General features: G+C 39.0%; 1 protein-coding gene across 1 annotated transcript; it reads right to left on the reverse strand.

Annotated features, from left to right (window-relative positions):
• Positions 1–365: 365 nt before the first annotated feature.
• coq10b (coenzyme Q10B) lies at positions 366–23,180 on the reverse strand. Its single transcript, XM_032567786.1, has 5 exons — positions 22,972–23,180; positions 16,738–16,893; positions 13,733–13,925; positions 5,531–5,632; positions 366–4,436 (listed from the first exon to the last, which is right to left on the reverse strand). Exons 1-5 carry the CDS (start codon positions 23,163–23,165, stop codon positions 4,269–4,271), a joined length of 813 nt encoding a protein of 270 aa, XP_032423677.1. The 5' UTR covers positions 23,166–23,180; the 3' UTR covers positions 366–4,268.
• Positions 23,181–23,379: the final 199 nt, after the last annotated feature.

A 23,379-nucleotide genomic window follows, 5' to 3' on the forward strand; every position in this document is an offset into this window, starting at 1 on the left:
GGGTTGTTCTATTACGATAATGCATTTACTTGTCTCAGTAAGAAGGAACTATTTTGTCCTCTGGTAGTCCAGAACCTGCTGCATGACATCCAACTTGCTAAAGAAGAGTTGATATCATTTCCGTTTTCAAATACCTCCAGTTAGTTTCAGAATAAAAGTTAAAATCGCACTTTTAACCTTCATGCGATGACTTCGGTTTTTTCTATCAGCTTGCTTTTCTGTGAACACACTTTACCTGAAAGTGGCTTCAGGCTCTATGTAACAAAAACACCTGACTGTTCAAACAGGTCAAAGGTCAGGAAAAATGTGTGCATTAAACTTTGTCACTCTTCGAGAAAGAAACCACAGGAAGTCGTTTTTCTTAGTTTTTTAGAAAAAAGTACTTTATACATCATGCAGTTGGTACATCGTCTGAAGACTTTGAAAACACAGACATCATTATCACACAAAGACCTTTACAGAAAAAAACCCACTCACACACACCAGTCTCCATCCTCTCCTAAAAAGCAGAGTACAGCTTCCTCAGATGTTCAAACTAATATTTACAAACTGACACTTGAAGCTGCCTGAGTTAACATTTACAACCAGCCACAATAAAACTGAATAAAACAATGAAGGCAATCATAAAAATAATTTTTAAAAAAACTGACAAAGAGGAGATAACATTGTTGTGCAAAAAAAACAAAAGACTACCCTTCAGGATTGAAATGTTTGCGTTGTGTAAATGTTAACCATCAGCTACAAATAAAAAAGACAAACCTGTATCGGTAAAACTAAACAATAAATAGGAGATAATGACGATGATGTTCCTTTACAACTGGAGATAAATATGCAGCCAGCAGGCCTGGAGGCACAGAGTGGGCAGGACAGTTGAGACTGTCATGGAAACAACTTCCTGTTGGGACGTTTGGGTCGACCACAGAATCAAACTTCCAAATCTAATTAATCGTTTTGTTCCTTTATGCTTTCGCTCAGTCATTAAAGCTGGAATAATTTTATAAGTTGCATGAAACTGTCACCATGTTGTGGCAGTACAGTACGAGAGAATCTCTGGGGGAAAAAAATCAATCAATCTCCTCTGTCTTCTCCCAGCGCTAACCAGAAACAACCAAACAGAGAAAGGAGGCGGGACTTAGCGCTGTCAATCATGCGCACCACTCTCCCATCACCCCTTTCTCTGCCACACTTCAATGTCAGCAGAGGCTGTCCTCAACGCTAAGGCTAGATAGTATACCCACCAATGACGGTGGATAAACAGTTTTCTTGCCATTTCTCCGACATTAGCACACATAGCAGAACATTCACAAGCTTGACTGACAGCACTAAGCCCCTCCTCCTGGCTCTGATTGGTTGTTTTTGGTCAGGAGCGAAGCATTTCTTCAGTCGGCAGTAGCAACTCAGGAAGGAGGTGGATAACATCTTTTCTCATATTATCTTACTCATACTAATTTTAACAAATTTGTAAAAAGCTTTTTGTTTCTTTTTTTTAAATAAATTACATACTGCAGCTTTAATTTGAGAGCAGCTTGAGTCTCTCATATCTGCTGATCAAGCTTCCCTTCCTCAGTTTCATCCCTTTTGAATCAACTTCACACACACTGTCCCAATAATACTGATGTGAATCATTCTGAAAACATACACCAAGCGTCTCCTGATTGAATTACATTAATAGCACACATGGTTTGTCATCTGATCAGTTCCAGTTCCAGACATCAATGGAAGCTGTAAGCATGGAGGAGTAGAGGTTAATGAGAGCGTGTCTCTGTTTACCGAGCTGAGCCGGACTAAAGGCGCCGCAGCCTTGAACATCCGACTGGTTCATGAAAGCTGAGCAAACAGCAGCCAACATGAGGTGAGCTGGAAACATCCGGACCGGTCTGAACCGGCTGCCGGGACGAGCACCCATCCCCCCATCTGAGAACGGAATCGGTCCGTTTTCCCCATGATCCACTGAGATTAATGATCAAATGCTGAAAATGCACTGATGAGCTCCTAATGAGTTGAATATGTGTAAAAATAAAACCTGATTTTGGGAGTTGAGCTACTGAAAAAAGATAAATATCTGCTATTATTAGTACGACAACATATTAGGGCCATTGTAGATAGAAGAGAGAGGGGAAAGAACAGGAGAAATACATTTACTAATGAACGCTGGAATTTTTGAGATTGGTCTCGGACATTTTCTGAGTTCCAAAAGTTTAAAATGTTTTGACTTTACAAACTCAGAAATTTCCAAGTTCTTTTCTAGAAAATTTGTGAGATTAATCTCAAAGTTCCTGTGTTTTTTTGGCAGAAATTCTCTTTTTTTCTTTACTATACCACAATGCCCTTAATATGCTGTCATATATTGGTGACAGCAAAAAAAAAAAGTCAAAACTCAAAAATGTTTTCAGATAAATAATGGAAAAAATAACTTATAATCTGAGCAGTCTAGAGGACAGTTTTTGAAAACTACTGGTCAGAAAATGTTTGAATTATGTCCAAAATGTCAGACCTCGTTTTGTGAAACTACGTAATTTCACCTTTATTTTATTTTTTTCCCCGATTGACGTTGCAGTTTGTTTACTCAAGTTTATTTGTGATACAAAAACAAAATAAAAATGACAAAAAAACAAAACCTGATTTTGATGCATATTTGTAACTGGAATCTGTCAAAAGAGGAAGCAAAGGAAACGGAACGGTGATGGGTAAGAAAAACCTGATCCGTGGTTCTCTAACATCCTCAGCAGAAATACAAGCTGGGATCATGCTTGTTCCAGGAAGATTGGGATAAATGTCATCCTTCCTCGTGTGCTTGTGCCTTTAAAATCCGATCTGCCATTTTTTGGGGGGTTTTTTTCCCCCTTGCAGCAGGCGTGGAAGAGAAATGCGTTGATTCCGAAACTACCGGAATCACTTTTGGCATCCTCCGTTAGGAAGGACGGCGAACGCAACGCTACGAGACAGCGTAAAAGTGAAATAACCGTTTCCATAGCGACCTGACATGGGTCGTGTTCTGACTGCGTGACCTGTGGGATCACATTTTGTTTTTGTGAAGCGGCCGCAGAGGAGCGTCCAGATTCCTGATGCACCTGAAAGCCTCACCTGGACCCTGCTGATGCACGCTCCCCTTCGGCTGGCCTCTATAAACCATTGACCTTTTTACAACAGGGGTGCCCAAACCTTTGCCCTTAGGGGGGCCAAAACTGGCAAATTTAAACATTCAATTAGAAATGAAAAAACTGCTTTGTCATTTTTATTTTTGGTTTTACTAGCTCAACAACACAATTTGTTTTTTATTTGTATCTCATTAAAAGATCCAAAACATTAAAGGGGCTTTGGACTGTTGCTTTATTCAAAGTAAAACAGATAACTTCCACATTTTTCCATGTTTTCCATTCAATGATTTTTTTTTCATTATCAATTGTCAAGAAGTCATGAATTTTCTCCATTCGGCCAAACAGAAGCATTTCAAGGGCGACAAATGGCCCCCTGGCCTCACATTGGACACCCCTGTTTTACAAGCATCAGTACCAACTGTCATGTCTCCCATAGGGAGCTCTCCTCCTACATAGATTCTATAATATGTTAGCTTACTATATTAGCTTTTATATTCATCACTTTTGCTTTACATCTCTTAGATTTAGCTTTCTTTTTTTATATACGTTCTAATGCTCCTCTTTGTCTTTGTGTTTTCATATAAATAGAGGTTAGAAAATGCTTCATAGTGAACTACAGAAAAACTTCCCTATAAACCAATCGATCAGACCAATCTCAATGCCCGGCTAGCGTCGCTCAGTGCAACTTCTCTCAACGAGCTGATTTATTCAGAACTCCTCTAACGGAGACTTTTACAATCAGATTTGACAAAGACAAGCAACAAATCCTCCGGTTCGACGAGCTGGAACCAGAAAAGGCTCACCTAGAAAAAGGCCACTTCATGTAGAAAAGTGTTCAACAAAGAGCTGACGATCAGTAGAAAGTTTTAAGAAATGCTAACGCTAAAATGCTAGCCATTCCGTGGTTCCAGCTGGATTTCCTGATGTGCTTTGTCAGATGTGACAGCATTACGGTTTAAATGGAGGTGCAGATATTCTTTTTAAAAACGAGCGGGCTGCTCCGTTTCTATGGTTACGGCTGGCAACCGCTTCCTGAAAGGTTCTTTGCTGCTGTGGGAAAGGCACTGCGCGGGGCGGCGGTCCTCTGGCTCTTTGGCGTTGTGTTTCTCTTGTGTTGTCGTGTGAAGCTGGTGGGCGGGGCGACGGGGGGTAGGAGGTCGGCAGCGGGTGCTACGTGTGGTGGACCTCGTGGAACATCAGCTCGCGGGGGATGGGCGTCTCGGCGCCGTGTATTGTTGAGGCGCGGCGCTCGAACGCCGACACCATCTGCTTCACCACCTCGTCGAAAAAGACGTTGGCGAGCTGGGAGTGGAGGAGGGAGCGGAACTCGAAGGAGATCTGGACAGGGGGCAGGCTTCAAGTTAGCAAACATTTCTGACAACATGTGGTCGCAGGGAAACTGCGTTGTCACACACACTTGCGTTTCCATTTGGCCATAAAGTTGCACAATTTGACATTTTGAAAATAAATCTACTTAATGGAAACATGCCAAGTTCAGAAAATACTTGTTTTTGATTAAAAAAACAATTCAGTGCTAGGATGAAGTGGGTGTTTTTTGGCTGCATTGAAATTGGTTTATTTTTTAACACTACAATGGAAACACTTCTTTTTGTATCACGAGTATGGCTGTCCCAATAAACAATAAATCAATTGCATAATAAGTTAAAACAAGCTCAATCATTTTAATTTGCATGATTTATCGTTTTTCTATTTTGTCTCTTTCTGTCAAAAACTAGATGACAAAAGTCTTCATGCTGGTTCTTTGGTCTCTTTTTTTTTTTTTTGAAGGACAGTTTTGTTTGCAGAGACTTTATGCTTCATTTTATTTTATTTGTCGTTTCTGTTGTTTCGTTTATTTATGTTGGATATTTTAAAATGTTTTCCAGGTCCAGAGTTTATTGATCTATGAGAAATATGTTCTTGCATTATTATGAAATTACCATTATGTTACTTAAAAATGGTCTCAAAACAACAATATTATTGTTTATCGCAATAACTACTGGGACAATTTATCGCCCAGTAAATTCAGTTATGGTGTTATCTGGTTCACCAGTCACATGATCAACAGTGGACACTGTGAAGGAGACAACAGGAAGTAGTTGGAGGATGATGGCGCCTCGTGTTTTTTAATAACTTATCACGTCAACAAACTTATTCACCTGTGATTTTAATTGCGCTTCCTAATTTAAAAAAAACAGTCTGAAATTGTCAGTGAAATGGTCTTTTTTCAACTTTAGCGTAATATTGACATAATGTTGCACATTTGTAATGGAAAAGCAGCTAATGTCTGTATGGCTACATTCACACAGCTACTCTTGATGCTCAATTACAATGTTTTGCTAAAATGCCATCAGTTTTTTGCTTGGTCATCTATAGTACTAATTAAACCCAACCTCCAACAGACTTTAGTGTGAATGGTTTACTTTACTCACAGCAAAATCCACGGTGCAGGTCCGAGGGTAACCAGGGAGGCCCGGGCTGAAACGCCACACCGTCTCCAGGTGGTTGAACAGCTTCCCGTCTGAACAAGACGCCTAAGGACACACACACATAAACCCATTTAGGTGGCTTCAAACTTCCACTGACAGAGTGACACCTCACTCATTTATTTACAATCTGAAACCTTCTGGTATCGTTGCCCCAAAAATCTGACCTTTAACCTAATATTTCCTCCAGCCGTCCGTCCAGGGAGGGAGGTGTGGCTGTTTGGAGCAGCTGGTTCCACACTCTTTGTTCTGACCTCAACACTCCTGGGCTCACAAATCACAGAACAACCTGAGACCTGCTGCTCAGTCAGGCTCAGAGGAACATCCTGTCCTTTTGTGGTTTACAGCTTTTAGTCTCTTGGATTTGTTTTCACCTCCAAAGTCAATCAGCTTAAAAAGAGCTGGGTTGGGTTATTTTTCCAGCTAATGTGAGAGTTATGTTTAAATGTAGAAAACAAATACCACAGTAGTCCCCAGAAGTATGTAAATGAAAGTCCTGAGTCCAAACCGATTCATCTTTAGTTCTTAACTAACGATTCCAATTTTAACTGGTTTTATTTCCTAAGAAATGCTCCATTTGTGGATTTTGACCACTATCTGATTGAACACAAAGCAAGGTGCATCAAAGTACATAACAATAACAGTTCTGATTCATTTAATAAAATAGTTTTAAAAAAAACAACTGATCTGATTGGCTGATCACAGGAAAATCCGGTTGATTCCAATCTGTGTCCAAAACGTGGTTCTAACTTTTCGTTAGAGTTGGAACAGATCTGAAGTGGTTGTGTCAGGATCACAGAGCGGGTCATGAAATGAACACAAGCTGCTCATCAAATACTCAAGGTTTCAGCCACTCCTGAGTATTAAAAACCTTTTCAATCCTCTCCTAATGTCAGACAGGTTGCTCAGGTTGTGAATTTCCAACTGATCTGCTCTGGGGGATGAGAAGAACTTCATTCTTTCCATTTAAAATTCTTTCAGAGACTTTGTTGCTAAATAAGGACGTTAGCCTAAAGCTGGGGAATGTGCACAGTTTTAAATGAAAACATGGCTCCTCTCAACAACAAGCTTAAAAAAAACTACTTCTGACTTGTGAGGTTTTTAAAAATGCTCCAACAGGATGAAGTTGCACGTTTTAGTTTCATTTCATTTTAAAATTTGGGAGTCTTCTGTTGCTTTACTTCTAAAGTTGTAACTTTTTTATCATGCACTAGTGTTTTGCCAGGGGGCTTCATATGGTGGTCAGTTGGACCTGGTGGGGGTTGGAGTTGCAGCACCGCTGCAGCTTCTGCCTGTTCTCCCCTGCTGAACTGCTGCAAGCTGCTGTGAGCAGGAGTTGCAACTCCTCCCTGGTGCTTCATTGTTCTCTAGTCTAAATAAACATACTTGTTGCTTCCTCCTGCTTATTTTTATTTGCAACACTCTCTTCTTTCTGTAGTTGCTTTTAATCATGTCTTATTACAGTTTAGTGTTGATTCTCTACAAGTAGCTCCTCATGCACCAGTGTCACACAAAAAGATCTTTTTCCCAATAACCAATAGTTATTTCAGGCTTAATGTTAACCATTGATAGCAAATCGTGTAAATTTAGCAAAACTTCCTTTGTTTGATCAATTTCCATTTCATTCACTTCACCTCATTTGGGATGCGATGTCTCATTATCAGACTCTGGTTCACTCAGAGCTGATTCTAATTATACTCAGGCGTTTTGTTTTTCAGGACAGTTTCTGGCCAAATGTCCTTCTTTTCCACAACACCCTGAATTATTTGATCTTAGATTTCCTCTTCTCCCTCTAAAACCTCCTTTTTATAAAATATTCCTGCTGAAGCTTTTTTTTTAATGTTTACTACCTTCTCAGCAAGGAGGGAAATAATTCACATACTCATCTAATGTTCCAGTTCCCAATTCTATAGAAATGATTTACTCATATTAACGCATAATTTACTATCCATTTGTTCAGAAGTTTTTATTTTCACAGGGTTCTGCCTTTCAATAACTGTCCAATCTTTACACTGCAGTTCATCTTTTGGTTCACACTTACTGCTGTTTTACCCATTTTGAACAATTTAGTCCAGTTCATCAACACATAGGATGTTCTAAAACTGGGATTTTTATAGCGGGGTAACAATTTAAAAAAATGTAGTAATTCTCATTAAAATATTTCTGAAACCGAACTGAAAAAAGAAGCAAGTTTATAAACAGTGTACAGAAACAATAAACCCCAGAAAAAAACACTAAAGTAAAAGCAAAACCGTAATAAAAATAAAAAGCACAAGAAACTCAAAACAAAAAACAACAGTAACAGAAGTTGTACTCCTATGCTCTGGAAAGTGCTCTCTTCACAGGTCCAAGCTTCTAGTTGTTCACTCGTCAAAGCGACACTTGACTTTCCAGACTCAACTGTCTCCCCTGAGGGAAGATTGGAGGAATCCTTCTCTATGTCAGTGGCAGCACTCGGTACCTGGATCCAGCAATCAATGGGGGCCTGTGTCCCATCAGTTTGTGCTGCCTTGGTCAAAGCCAAACTTGAGTTCTCAGACTCAACTGTCTCTTTCTCTGAGGGAAGATTGGCGGAATCCTTCCCTCGGACAGTTTCCTGGATAGCTTCTTGGATCCAGGAACCAACTGCCACCTGGCACCAATCTTCTATTGCTGCGTTTGTCAAAATAGCACTTGAGTTCTCAGATTCAAGTGTTTCTTTCTCTGAGGGAAGATTGGAGGAATCCTTCCCTCGGACAGTTTCCTGGATCGCTTCATGGATCCAGGTATCAACTGCCGCATGGCACCAATATATTGCTGCGTTTGACAACATAGCACTTGAGTTTCCAGACTCTACTGTTTCTTTCTCTGAGGGAAGATTGGAGAAATCCTTCCCTATATCAGTGGTCTGGACAGCGCTCTTTTCATGGGTCCAGTCTTCTTGTGCCGTCTTCGTCCGAGCAAAAGTTGAGCCTTCGGATTCAACTTCGGGGTCCTTACCAGCCGGTGAAGGACCAAAAGGAAAAGCACAAAAATCATCGTGTTCAGAGAAGCAAGCTTCCCCAGCCGGGGAAGCTTGGATCTCTGGTGAGGAAGGCTCCTCTAAAACTTCCCCAACCGGGGAAGGTTCAAAAAGGAACGCATCAAAATCATCATGCTGGGAGAAGCAAGCTTCCCCAGCTGGAGAAGCTTGCTTCCCAGTCAGGGAAGGCTCGGAAGGAACCTCCACAGTGGAGGAAGGTTCAAAAAGGAACGCATCGAAATCATCGTATGCAGACTCAGTGCTCTCGTCCTTAGAGACACTTTCGTCTGAATTGCTACCAGGAAAGATTTTGTCAAAAACCTTCTGCATTCTGGTGCTAACCAAATATCCAAGTCCAAAACCCAGGGGAAAAAACACGCCAACTAAAATCCTGTTCATAATGAAAAGCTTTGCTAGACACAGTGTTGAAGTTCGAAGAGCTGACTGAATATGAACTGATGATTTGAAATACAAGCCCTCATAACCTCAGAAGTTCTTTGATCGTTTGACCACATCACAGATGAGGTCATAGCTACAATGAGGTCACAGTAGTTCTGAGGCAATGTCTCCTTTCTGCTCGTTTCTATGGAAACGCTCAGATCAGTTCCACATGACCCAAAAATTTTACCCTTTGCAACTGTGTCACTTAATAATTCGAGGTGCCATGACAGACGTCGGAAGTGAGGATGGGAGTATGGACCTTACCAAGCTCCGCCCACAACCGACCTAGAAAATCCCACGTGGGCTCAAGTCTCACAAACAAAGCCTCACAGCGCATTGTATATATGTAAACATGGCGTCTTCCACTTCGACTGATTCTCTGCAGTGTATTTCTGACTCGATTAGTGCATCATTTCTACCGGATTTTCACAATATATCAGCTACTACAGTACAATGGACAGAGGAACCAACAAGTTCATGTCATCTTTTTTGGATGAGATCAAGGTGTTTGAGTCACGCGATGCCTCCAACATTGTTCACGTCACAGCAAGATGCTTTCGCTCGATGAGGAAAACTGCAGATCCACACACCCTCTACATCAATATAGCTGTGGACAAGATCACTGATACCTATTGTTCTTGCAAGGCTGGGTAAGTCGGGCATTCATCGTTTTGTAGGTTACTTTTGAAATCGGTGGGTGATTCCTGTGGTTTGTTGGCAAATGTTTGAGTGTATATAAAAATAAGACATGGTCAAAGTCAACTACGTCCCCGTTGGACTGACACATTATATAATCGGTCCATGGAAAAGAATCCATGCTGCACCCCTGATTTTACATACCTGCAAGTGAAAACGAACAACAGCCATAAAAAGGAAGTCTCTGTTTTTTCATGCTCATGCAAAATGCACTTTAAATGGGTGCCATGCAGTGAACACTTTAAGAAAAAAAACAAAATCAGGTCACATCTGTTTTACTGTGAATTGGTTCAGTCACACATCACAATAAACAAAGTCAATTCAGGCCAACAAAATACCTGAGAAGAGGTAACTATTACTCCATGTTGAAGCAGACACCCATTGATTTATATAGCTTGACTATAGCATCCATTGATTATAGCTTGACTATAGCATCCATTGATTATAGCTTGACTATAGCATCCATTGATTATAGCTTGACTATAGCATCCATTGATTTATATATCTTGACTATAGCATCCATTGATTATAGATTGACTATAACATCCATTTATTTAGCTAGGCAAATGGTAAATGAATGTTTACCTACATGAGCTTTTCTATACAAGAGAAACGACACTAGAAGTCCTTAATATTCCAGACCAAAATGTGGAGATGATGAGACGGTCAGACATTTGTTTTGGGGATGTTCCTTTGCTCAACGGGTGTGGTTATTATTGTTACCACGGTTACAGGTTATTATTTCATATATAATAATAGCCTGTGGGTTGTTGAAGGAAAATTGGGGGAGGAATGATTTTTTTGTGGTGGATAATTGTTAATTGAAAGACGCTCTTTGGAAAACGAGGAACATCCTGATTTTTAAGAAACATTTAGTAGCAGAAACAACTAACAAAAAGTGTGGCTACATTTGTGAAAGACTATATTTGTAAAAACTTTGGGTAAAAAAAAAAAAGTGAAAACAAAATGTTAATGTGAAAAATACCTGGACAATTTTTGAACCTTTTAGACTAAATAGAATTTGTATATCTCCACTGAATGAACGGTTTGTGTATTACATAATATTTTATTATGCCCTATATTTATTATTATTATTTTACTTGTGAGTGGGAAGACACACATTCCAGGCTAAACAATTACAGTGAAGTTTAACAGGGGCATTAAAAAAAATGTGTCGGCGATATTCGGTGGGTTGTTTGATATCAGACAGAATGAATCAGGAGAGGAACTGCAGACCCGTCAGAACCTAAAGAACCAGACATCAGCCTCTTCATCCCTCAGTCATTTTCTGAGACCGAAAAATAATATAAATGGCAATTTAAAGAACAAATCATACAAATAGATTAATAGTAAATAAAAAAATATTGTGAAGAGAACATTAAAAACGTTTGTTAGGATTGTGTAGGAAAAACGTTGATATCTTTTATAAATACAGTGTTTTGTGGTCAATATTATTTCACCATTTTATGAATGTGGGTTGCCAGTTTGGATCAGGCTTCCTATCAAGCTATAAGAATGATAGAAAACATGCTAGCAAAAAGCCTCAGACCTGCAGACACAGGCGGTTCTTAGACACAGGCTAACAGAAGAGGCTCTTTGGCTCAAATATATTAAATGATGAAATATTGCCCTGTTTTTTGTTTCATTCTTTTTTTTAATTGTCCTGTAGGAAGCAATTTATTCACATATATGTACATTTATTATTATTGATACTTTAATTAAAAATGAGTTGTACAAGTTTATGTCGTTATGTCATTCAAATCGCAGAGTCATCCTGACAGAGGCAGATCAAGTCTGAGTTCGAGTGGAACGGGTTTGTTTTCTATAGAAACTGATGGGTGACTGTTGGGAAAACACTGTTCAATAATTTGTAACTCCAGTTCAGAAAAAACATCAGAGCAGCAGAGGCACATGCTGGAGACTCTACGGAACAAACGGGGCAAATCATCACCACATCTTCTGGGGTTGTCCGGTGATTAAAGTTTCTTGGGAACAAATGTGTTCCCACCTAAATAACATCTTTGCTGAAAGAATCCCATGTAAATGTGAATCCCTTTACTTAGGAAACATTTCATTTGATAACTGGACTCTGGATGATAACAAAAACTGCTTCAATGCTTCTGGCAGCGAGCAAAAAGACAATCACTAGAAAATGGTTAAAGCCTGAAGCACCTACAGTTGAGGACTGGGTCAATATTGTACAGGACATTTACATTCTGGAGAAGTTCTCTTTTTCTGTTCAAGGTCAAAGGGAATCACTCTTCAGGATCTGGTCTAAATGGACAAACTGTAAAATCAGTAATTCCTGTGGACTAAATATGTCTATCACATGCAAATACTGTTGTGCTGTGTACTGTACCCTGGTTTAGGATTAGGGCAAAATTATGCTCTTGATTGTGTTTTTCCCCTAACATTAGAAAAATCCCACCCTACCCCCCACTCACTCTTCTGTTATGGATGTTCGGTTACTATACAAAAACCCTGGATTGGCTTACGTTATTCCTTCTCATACTTCCATTGTGGTGGAAGCTGGATTGTACAAAGTAATTGTAACTTGCCTTTCCAAATAAAAGATTAATTTAAAAAAAAAAAAAAGAAACTGATGTGTGAGGTTCTACAGAGGCAGAGGGGGAAACAGAGCTGTTTCTGGAAACTTTAGTTTAAAAGTAACAAAGCAGAAATCAGTCAAAAACTCTGTTTAAAGTTCACCCATCATGGCAAACTTCTCCATTACGAATCTGTTTTTTCAGCCCTGCCTTTATCCCCCCAAAATGATCAGAGGCTAAGACCAACTACAGCCCACATCGGACTGTTGAAACAGCGGCTGTTTAGCAACATTTTGTAGATGTTTTAAAAGATCCAACTCAGATTTCTTTAAATTAGAGAATGATATTGTGAATAACTATATAGTAACTTTTTCTTATGCTGTAAATGTGTCATTGTTACTTCTGTTTTTAGATTTTCCCCATCGAGGGAAAACAAAGGTTATTTCTATTCTGTTATTGGTGTCGGTGCTGAAATCCCTCTGAAAAGGTGAACTTGTGACTACGCTGAATATTAAACACACTTTAGATGTGGAACAGTTTGGGAACTTTACTCAGCAAGTTGTAGCAGTTTTCTGACAAACAAATGTTCCCATCTTAATGGATTTCATTACATTTTTCTGCTTTTTCCCTTAAAAAATGTACATTTCTCCCATTATTTCCCCTCATATTGTGGGGAAAAAAATTATTTAAGCCATAATAAAATATCTCAAATCATTGCACACATCCATGTACATGCTCAAATATAGGGCAGCATCATATTAGAAATATTGCAATATTTGCTTGCTTTCTTCTCTCCAGTCTGTGCTTCCTACTCTATGTGACCGTTAGCATGTCATTTCTATCACATGAAAACTGTTGCTAACATGAGACTTTGTCCTACTATCTAAACATTGCATTAGAGTAAATAAAAAAATACAACTTCAGAAGTCACAAACTATATTAGCCAACAATTATTGCTCTCCAGTCCTTTGCGATATAAATATTGCGCACAATGATATTGCGATAACGATACTTGCGGTATATTGTAAACCCCGACTCAAAACCAGCCCACTGCAAAGGTTTTCATACCCCTTGAAGTCTCCATGCTGTTTGTTGGCCAATATTCTCTAGTAAACCTCTGAGGCCTTCAGAGAACAGCTGGATTTATATTGAGGTAAAAATAGATGTAGAGGGCGTGCTGTGGTGGCGTAGGGGATAGCGCGACCCATGTTTGGAGGCCTTGAGTCCTCGATGCAGCTGTCTCAGGTTCGATTCCCGGACCCGGCGACATTTACCGCATTTCTTCAGCACTTTTCAGATTTTTCCCCTAAAGTATACTGGCAACCTGTGTCATTTTCCTATGACTTCACATTTCTGTGCAAATTTATAACAAGAAAAGTCTGTCTAAAGTACATCCAGGTGAATGAAAGGGTGTAAATACTTTTACGAAGCGCTGTATTTGGGCTATTCATGCTTGTGCGTTACCTTGACCAGATGGGGTCGCACCGTCGTGACGAGGGAGGTGTAGTTCTCCACCACAGGGGGGAAGCCCACCGACAACTTGGCCTTGCAGAACCCGGAGCGCCTGAACACAACGTCCGACTTCTTACACCAGGGAACGAAGTGGCGGTAGTTTTCCACCTCCGCCACAACGTCATAGATTTCCTGCATGGAATACCTGCAGAACAGGGAGGGGAGTGAAGGTCAGTGGGCGGTTCATGTGACGCAACACCCAACAGGACGGGACGATGCAGGACCCATGACTGAGGAGAGAGAGGAGCGTGGACGCCAGTTGGGGGTAAAAAAAAGAAACAATTAAATTAAGATCAGACGTGGTGATTGTGAAGCTCTGGAATAGAGCTAGGACGTGCAGAGTGAGGGACACGCAGAGACAATGTCCAGTTCCAGCTGGGGGGAAAATAGCTGGCACCTTCTGGTGTCTATTTATACCTGCAGATTTAGTGATTATGACCTCTGTGTGGAACACTTAGTGCGTCACTCATACATGCGGACAGTGAGGCGTTCCGGGTACTTAAAGTATGAAAGTTCAACCTGTGAAGGACGGCAATGACAGGGCAAAACAGCTCTGGGCAGGGCTGAAACAATTAATCAGATTAAACGTGATTAATCGATTGTTCAAATAATCGTCAAATGATTAACTAGAGTATACAGACTCTTAAAAAGGCCATTTGCTGAAAGAACAACACAGCCAGAGCAATTAAAGACTAAATACATTTTACATTTAAGATGCAAAAAAACCAGACAACTTCTTTGTCTGTAAATCTGTTCTACCCAGAACTCTCCAAGCGACCGTTTTAGCTTCACCTGGTTCAAAGTCTTTTAAAAAAAAAATCTCTTCAGCTCCCTTTGGTGGTTAATCCAAAATATAATCAACAGATCAGCCCTACACTGTAAGGCTACAGCTAGCAATTCAAATTCTGCAGACTTTTTATTTAACCAATAAGAGTGTTACATCAGCATACACTTGATTATTTGTATCAAACAAATCTTCTTCTTAGATGAAGGTTTGTCTTCTTAAAGGTAAAATTGTGTATTCTTTGGACAGTTTTGGATTAATTACTGCTCTAACTGTGTTGTCCTTTCAGAAAATGGCCTTTGTTAGACTGTAGTTTAATTATTAAACGATTACTATATTAACTGATGTTTTTTTCAATAACTGACTAATCATGATTAATGTGATCAATTGTTTCAGCCCTAGAATGTACTGTGGATAAGTCAAACAGAAAAGGCTGAGCTTTTCACGTTGATGTCAGAAGTACTGACAGATGCTGAAAATGCATTCTTTGCTACAAATAATCAAACATTTACTAGATAAATGCTTTGTTATTGCATTTTTAGCAATAAAAAAATACTTTGCCATTTAAAAAAGGAATTTAATTATTTGCTTCTTTGCATTTTTGTGCATTTTCAATAGTATACAAAATAGACTTAAATGATTAAATAAAAAATCTGTAGTATATGCCAAATCTTCTATTTGATTAATCGATTATTCGCCTGAATTAAAGGAATAATCGATTACTCAAACAATCATTAATTCATATTTCAGCTCCATCTTCAGTAAAGTACAGTGGAGCTTTCCATCCCATTCCTTCCTGGGCCTCACACTGATCTCGCCGAGAAGAGTTTCATTTTGTTGCAGATTGAGACACAAAGACGGGATTGTGTTCTTTGTTTTCTGTGACAGTGTGAAACCAAACCTAATCTGCTCCATATGAATTGGCAGTGTGTCTGCCGGTGTTACTCTGAGGAAGCACCATCCGGAGAACAATGCATTCCGTAAAACGCTGCTTTTACCAAAAAAAGGATGTACAACTGACCTAAAAAAAACAAAAAAAACAAAAACACTGCTGCCCCTTTAAGCGGGGCCAGAACACAACGCTAAGGGTCCTGCTGAGATCTGAATTTATCCCGCTCATTAAAAGTCATAAAGAGCCTGTGGACGTCCTCGAGGCACTGAAGTTTTTGCTTACTGTGAGCAGATGTTGTTTTTCAGGTTTTTCTCCACAATCTGCGTTTCAGTCAGTTGAAATGTTTTTCTTTATTTAAAGCCGAGCAGCACCTTCTCTAATGAATGAATTGTTCCTCACAAAAAAAAACTAGCGTGCAAGTCTAGTAATGGACATTGCTAATGTCCTCCGTTTCCATCTCTTCCCTGTAATCATCCTGGCCTGACCTTCAGAGCAGCAGCTAGTCGGAGATTTCCTTTACTAGCATGACGTGGTTCTTGGAGTAGAAATATGTGGGGGAGGGGGGACAGAAGAATAAGGTGTAGCTAACATGCTAACTGAACCCCGTTAAAAAACAATAATTACACACAAAACACAACAAAACTAAGACAATTTATCTAACAATAATAACTCCAGCTTTAATAATGCCATCAATAAGAGTTATTTATTATTGTATCACTTTACAATTGGTTTAGAAGAAAAATATACTTAAAAAACCCAGGAAGATTTTGTTCCTACATCATAATTGAAGCATTTCCCATGAATGCATTTTTACAGCTGTACTGGGTTTTTGGGAGAGAGAGAAGAAATTGGTTGCCCTCCTTCAGCCTGCTGACAGGCAGTGCACAGCTGGAAATGAGAGAGAAGCAGCAGATTTTGCTCCTCGGAACCAGAACCTGAGCCAGGTTCAGTATGAAAGTAAGCAGACGTGATGCAACTGCATGTAACTTTTAGTTAAAAAAATAAAAAACTGACATATTTGATAAAACTGTCACTATGTCCCAACAGTTTAATCTCAAACAGATAATCTGTAAAAAATATTGAGCTCCCCCACCTCCTCCTAGATCCTTCCCATACTTTAGACTTTGCAAATTTGGTAAAGTACCGTAAGTATTAAATCAGGCCTGTCTGTAGCTGATCTGACAGCAGAAAATAAGATCTTACAACAGAGTAAGAAACCACCACTCAGTAAAAGACACACAAAGAATGAATGAAAACAGCTGGTAAACGGCGCTAACGTACCCGATGATGCGTCTCTCTGAGTACTCCTTCCTCTTGGAGAAGGAGTCGGTGAGGTTGAAGAAGCTGCGTGTCGGCAGGACGATGGGCCGACAGGACATGGCTCCGCCCAGCAGAGGAGGCACGCGCGTCATCAGGATGCCACATGACGACAGGTATCTGGTCGGCAAGCAAACAGAGGGACAGAAGGTGAGGCTTGTAGACTAAGAGACACTTTCAGTTTGGAAACCTTGTTCGATTTGTCCTCAACACAACCCCAGATATTTTCAGTTAGTCAGCAGAAACAGGGCGGTAAACACTAGACTAAAGACCAGAGCTTAAAGAGGAGCACCACTGCATGTCCACTAACCATAAAATTGCACAACTTGAAAATACAAAAATAAATTAGCTTAATGGATTCACGCCAATTTCGGGGGGAAAAAAGAAATTCCTATAAAGTTTTTTGCACTAAGTTGAGGTGTTCTTTTGGAAGCATCAAAATATTCACATATTTCACAGAACTGCAATGGGAACACTTTCTTCACTTCACGAGTCACGTGATGAACAGACGGATGTTACTACTGGTGGAAACGCCAAAGAAGATGACAAGAAGTTGTAGAAGGATGATGGGGTTATTTTTTTTTCAAACTACAATTTCCCCAAAACTCTGCACATGTAGCTACGCCAACATCTGAATACCACGTCTCCTCTGACAGCTGATGAGCGCTACCGCCATGATCGAATCATGAGCTGCCATGATTTTGAATGTCTTATCGTGTGAACAAGTTCATGCAAGTTTAATTTTCATTTCATTTCTTATTTAATGGAAGCACCGCAATTGCGAAAGTGTTTTTTCGACATTAGTCGAAAATAGACAAATATTTGCGCAGATTTGTAATGGAAAAGTTGCTCTCTGTCATAGGAGACAGCAGAGGTTTTATGATCTAAAGTCAGTCTAGCTGAGGGATAAAGAGTGCAGCATGTCAACTTTACGTCAGAGTTGGCGGACTTTGATATGATCTCGACAAATACAAGCAGACTTCAACAGGGATCACTTCTGGGGACAAAGTGATCACATGAGGGCGTTTCTCGGACACCGTTTTCAGGTATGTTTTTGATGAGAGAATATTACAAAATTATGTAAAAAAAAAAAAAAAAAGAAGTTGACTTTACACAATTCTGTCCTTTTAAGGGACATAAAATCAGTATGCAAGACCTCAAATAAAACGAGAAATAAAGATGGTCCAGAAAGGTCTGGTCAGTGCATCTTCACTCTACAAAGTGAAGAAGAAGAAGAAAAGCATAAAGGCCAAAGAGTGAAGCAAGCCAGAGAAGTGGCATGATGAAGGCTGATGAACAACATGAGATGAATCTCTTCAGGTTTTTCTGAAAAATCTCTATCTTAATGTTGGCAAAAACCCCTCAGGTGCCTCTTTGATGAATACTTTGTGCAACATAATTACAGACTAGAAAACGAAAAGCCACAACTTTGGAACTAGCCAGTTCTTATTTGAGGTTTTGTGGTTCCAAGGTTTTGCATTTTTAACAATACCCATTTCTGCTTTACCTGCAATTTAGAATATACATTTTAAAAGATCACAGTTTACATATCACACAGGCTGTTATATTTATTGCCAGTTGCTGAAGTTTAGAAAGCAACGTAACATTCTGAATTCAATGTGGTGACAAGAATGGCAAATGATTTTCTTGTTCTACTGCTCAATATGCAGGAGTTTATTCTCTCTCTTTTTCAATGCATCAAAAATAAAATTATATTTTTTTCTCCTTTTGAAAAGTGTTATAAATACTGCAATATATATATATATATATATATATATATATATATATATATATATATATAAAATATGTCATAAGTTTAATACTGAGGCACAAATGACAACAAACATACTCTGAATACAAATAGAGAATTATTACACACCCCTGTGAAGTCCCAACATTTGCATGCTGGACTGTCACTATAAATCAGCAGGAACTCTGGCTCCACAGGCTGTTTTCTAGGAAGCTGACGCGCCTCCAGAAATAAACTTCCAACAGGACAGGAAGTGAATGCATCACAGGAAGAGGTTTCCCCACTGACCACCACCGTTCTCTAAGTTTTGTCTTTTCATACACAAGAAACCAATGACGGACAACTACAGAGTCATGTGGAAAAAATGAGGACGCCCTTGTCGGAGTGTGTTTCGATTTGAACATTGTTGCACATATGGATATTTATTTTCAGTTTCTAAAAGGAAATTAAAATCTTACCATATGATAATCAGAAGTAAAAAATACCAGTTATCAAACACAAACATTATAAAACTTCATCTACTTTTATCTAAAATAGACGAGCAGAACTGACTATATTGCTGACTATATGGCGTATTTCTAACACTAAAATTTCAAGTGAATGTTCTGAGCTCTCTCACTCAGCAACGTTTACTTCTGACCTGTCAAAACAACAAATTTTTCCAGACGACAAACTGTCCCAGAACTTATTGCGACAAACAATAATATTGTTGTTTTGCGACAATGTTCAAGTAATATAATAGTAATAATGGAAGAACAATGCAAGAACACATTTTCAAAGATCAATAAACTTTAAAATCTGATGAACATTTAACCATTGAAACCAGAAGACATTTTAAATATCCAAAATAAAACAGAAACAACAAATTAAATGAATTCTGAAGTCTCTGTTGACAAAATTGTCTTTCAAAAAAGGGATAGTTGAAACCAATGCAGCAGACTGAAGACCAGTTTTGGTAGAAAGAGAAAAAATAAAAACGATAAATCAAGCAAATGAAAATTATTGAGTTTGTTTTAGTTTATCATACGATTAATTGATTTATTGTTTATTGTGACAGACCTACTTCTGACTGTCTGATGTTCTCAATGACAATAAATATACACATTATTACACAGCAACTGCAAGGTAATGCAATAAGTGTTTTTTTTATATAAATAAGTTAGGTGGTGTTGCTTTATTCTACTGCAGCAGAACTACAAATAAAGCTGTTTCATTAGATTTGTCCTTGTCTAGTTGAAGGATTTAACATCCAGGCGAATGTAGAAACCCTCTGTAATGCAACAAGGCCAAGGTCACACACTTTACAATGAGCTTTATGAGACCTGCATGGCCATGCAGCCAAACTTTTCCAGTCAGTTCTGATCACCTGAGCTTTTCCTGAGGACAAAAAGTCCAGAACTGGGTGGAAGTAGGCTTCAGTTGGAATATAAGCCAGGTTAAGTTAAAGTTATCGGCGGTCAAAATCAGTTTAAAGCCGTGTTAGATGGGTAATTCTGGGATTAAGTTTTTATGTTTGAGAAGAATTGGCGTTTGATCAACCCTGATTATTTGAATAAAGAAAGATTGAATACCAGCCATTTTAATCGTTGGATAATCTTCTGCAGACACATAAAAGAACTTGATATAGATTCAGTGCAGTCTCAGGCAGTTGAGACAGTTTGCATTCATACGAAGGCTGAGGTTTACAAGCAGTTATGATGACCATTAAAATAGAACTAATCACTAATATCAGGCTCTAAAGATGGACGAGGATTAAAATGTCAATTCCAAATCATTTTATTGTTTTAAACCAGCAAAGCCCAGTTTTACAGTGACTGCTCTCTCACTCAAACGTTTAGAAATGTTCTCTTCTAATATGTTTGCCATATAGGTGTGGCAATTTAGAAACACAAATGTAAAGCTAAAATAATGTATTTATAATAATAGTAATAAATTTTATTTGCATTGCACTGTTCTAAAAACTCTACAGGAATCAAGCAAAATTAAAAACAGAACACTTGAGTACATCCAACTAAATCTTAAAAGAAAAAATACTTAAATACATAGTAAAAACAAACAACAAGAATGCAAAAGGTACATTAAAAGTTGTTCTGAAAAAATGCGTTTTTTACTTTGATTTTTGATTAAATCAATTTAAACTGAAAAAAAAAGCAATGGAAAGTGTTGAAATTTGAAACTAATTAATTAATAAATGACTGATCAGTTATCACAACTGGAGTTTCTGCTCCAGCGCTTCTGGAATCAAGTGAACAGGTCTGACCCAGATCCGTCTTGACGGCATGAATGAGGACTCTGTTAATCCTCAGGGGGAACACGCTGACTTGTAACATACACTGCAGCCCTGAGCTTGCACCTTAAATGGGGTCCTGCTACCGTGACAGCGGCGGCATGTGGGGCTGCTGTCTGTGATTGGCCGCTGCTGAGGGACGGGGCTGGCTGCTTTCATTGGCTCGACGTGCCTGGCAGTCCACCCTATAGCTGGGTCCCTGGCACCAGATGTTTCCCTGCCCCATGGACGCGGAGGGTTTCTGCAAAACTTTCTATCACAGTCCAAAATACTTTGAAACATTTATGAATTATTCAATAAATACATCAATGATGTCTACAATTTTATCAGAATGGTGCAAACGACATCAGGAAAATAAGTCAATATTGATTTTAGCCTAATTTCAAGAGTAGAATAAAAGAAGAAAATATAACAGAATTGAAACTATGTTCTAGCCTTCCTGCAGTGAACAGTCACTTATTACTGAAATTAAGAGCAGTCAATGTGATGCTGTGTTTGTTAAAGGACTATTCATTGTAAAGCAAAGTTTTACTGTTGTAGACAAAAACAAAACGATCAGAGGAGGCATTTCAAACTGACTTTAGCTTCTTTTATCAGCAGTTAGCCTTGCTAGTGTTACGCCTGTCACAATAAACAATAAATCACAATAATCATTAATATTTTTTAAGCTAATTTATTTCACTTATAGAAACTAATAATCTATTATATAACATATTTATGGTTTAGTTTTTGTATGGTTTGCATTTTCTTTTTATTTATTTAAAACACTGTTTTATTTTGGATATTTAAAATATCTTCCAGTTCCATGACCAAACAAATACCACACGACCAAGCCCCTCTGCTGTCAGAAACAGAAACAGAAACATTTGTTAATACTGGCCCAGATTTATTTATCAGATGGATACTGAAGTGGTAAAAAAAAAAAAAAAAAAAAGCCGATATATTGTGCAACACTAGCATACAGACTATTAAAACACAAAGAAATGGGAACAGAATGAACACAGAGGGGAAAATGAGACTGAAAACACTGAAAAAGTCACAGGAATGCAAAACATACAAATACTCCAAAACTAAAATCACACTGTAATCCAAAACCACAGCAACCTCATATCCTCAAGGCTTTACGCATTAGGAAGATTATCTGCAGCATTAGTTTCTTTAGAGCTACACCCCTGCACATACCTCTTACATAATAGCTTAAAAAAATAAATAGATATCCAATTATAACTTTATGAGCTGACATAACATTATGTCACCAGTAGATGTTTGTCATGAAGTGTCGTCTGACCACCTGTTCCTAAAGAAGACCTTCAACAGGAGCCAGTTCACCAGTACCTGGAACATGAGACAGCTGACACTTTGTTCTGACCTCACACAGGTGTACCACAAAAGAAATGGCTGACCGTGACGAGCAATCAACTCAACAGGGTGCAGAAAAATCATACCTATATATCACAGAGACTTATAAAGGAAACCTGTAATAACTATGTGATAGAGAATATACTGCTTGAATTAGCGTCTATTAAAGACAGGAATATTTGGTGATCCAGGTCATCGTTGACACTACATTCTAGACCATGTCGAGATTGAAATCGCATCCGAGGGCAGATAACTTTATCAATCTGTTGGTGTCATTAATAGATTAGAATTAATGAATTCTTGACTATTGAGGCTGAAATAGCAATCACAGTATCAGTGTTTTTCCTGACTTATTTTGGTTTCAGATTTGAACAGCAACAAAGTGACTGTGGGCAAATTTTGTGCGAGAAGCAGCAAGTTAATGTACATCACATTATGATACATACGGGATCTATTGGACTAAATGTAGCTCATAGCCAAAGTACTTAGTGACTGATTAGAATATTTGTAGACCCCAGCCCAAATCGGCTTTTCCCCTAGCAACGCCCCTGACGTTTCAGTCTTTGAAAAAAAACGAAGTTCTTCTTATCAGATACAGCCATTTAAAGATTAACTTTAAAAATAGTGCAGTTATTTAAATTCTGGCACATTTAGTTATCAATAAACCAAGCTTTTTGTCCCTCAAAGTGAACAGAGTAAGTTCGCTAAGGCTCCGGTTGCTGCCTGGGTGTGCTGGGAGCCTTGGGTGTTTCTCCCCAAACTCCTTCGGGTTTAGTCGACAGCAAACAGGCTACTTCTTTACCTGACATTATTCCTGGCCTGAATTTCCCGGCTCGCTGTGCTCGGTAACTGCTTCAGGTACTCTGCTACTCTCCGTAAGCTGCGGCCGCCTCTCGCCATCTTCTTTCTTTGACGGTTTCTTCTTTCGCCTGCTGCGACAAGTTCACAGGCATACAGCGGTGGTATGCTAGCCACATTGACGTCACCTCCCTTCATCTTTGCTATTGGTCGATCCGTATCCACTGAACGCTTTAATTGGTCGGTCAACCCACTCGTTGGATGAGAGTAGTGACGTTTGAGCACGCGCCTAAGCGCATACCCGAGAGTCACGAGATGCTGGCTCCGGTTTCAGTGTCTTCTCACGCAGGTTCAGGCAGGTTCACTGTTTTCAGTTAAAACGCGCGCATACGCAACTTTCTTAAGCCTAATT

The sequence above is a fragment of the Xiphophorus hellerii genome, chromosome 7 (genome assembly GCF_003331165.1).
Source record: "Xiphophorus hellerii strain 12219 chromosome 7, Xiphophorus_hellerii-4.1, whole genome shotgun sequence".
In the NCBI taxonomy this organism is placed as follows: Eukaryota; Metazoa; Chordata; class Actinopteri; order Cyprinodontiformes; family Poeciliidae; genus Xiphophorus; species Xiphophorus hellerii.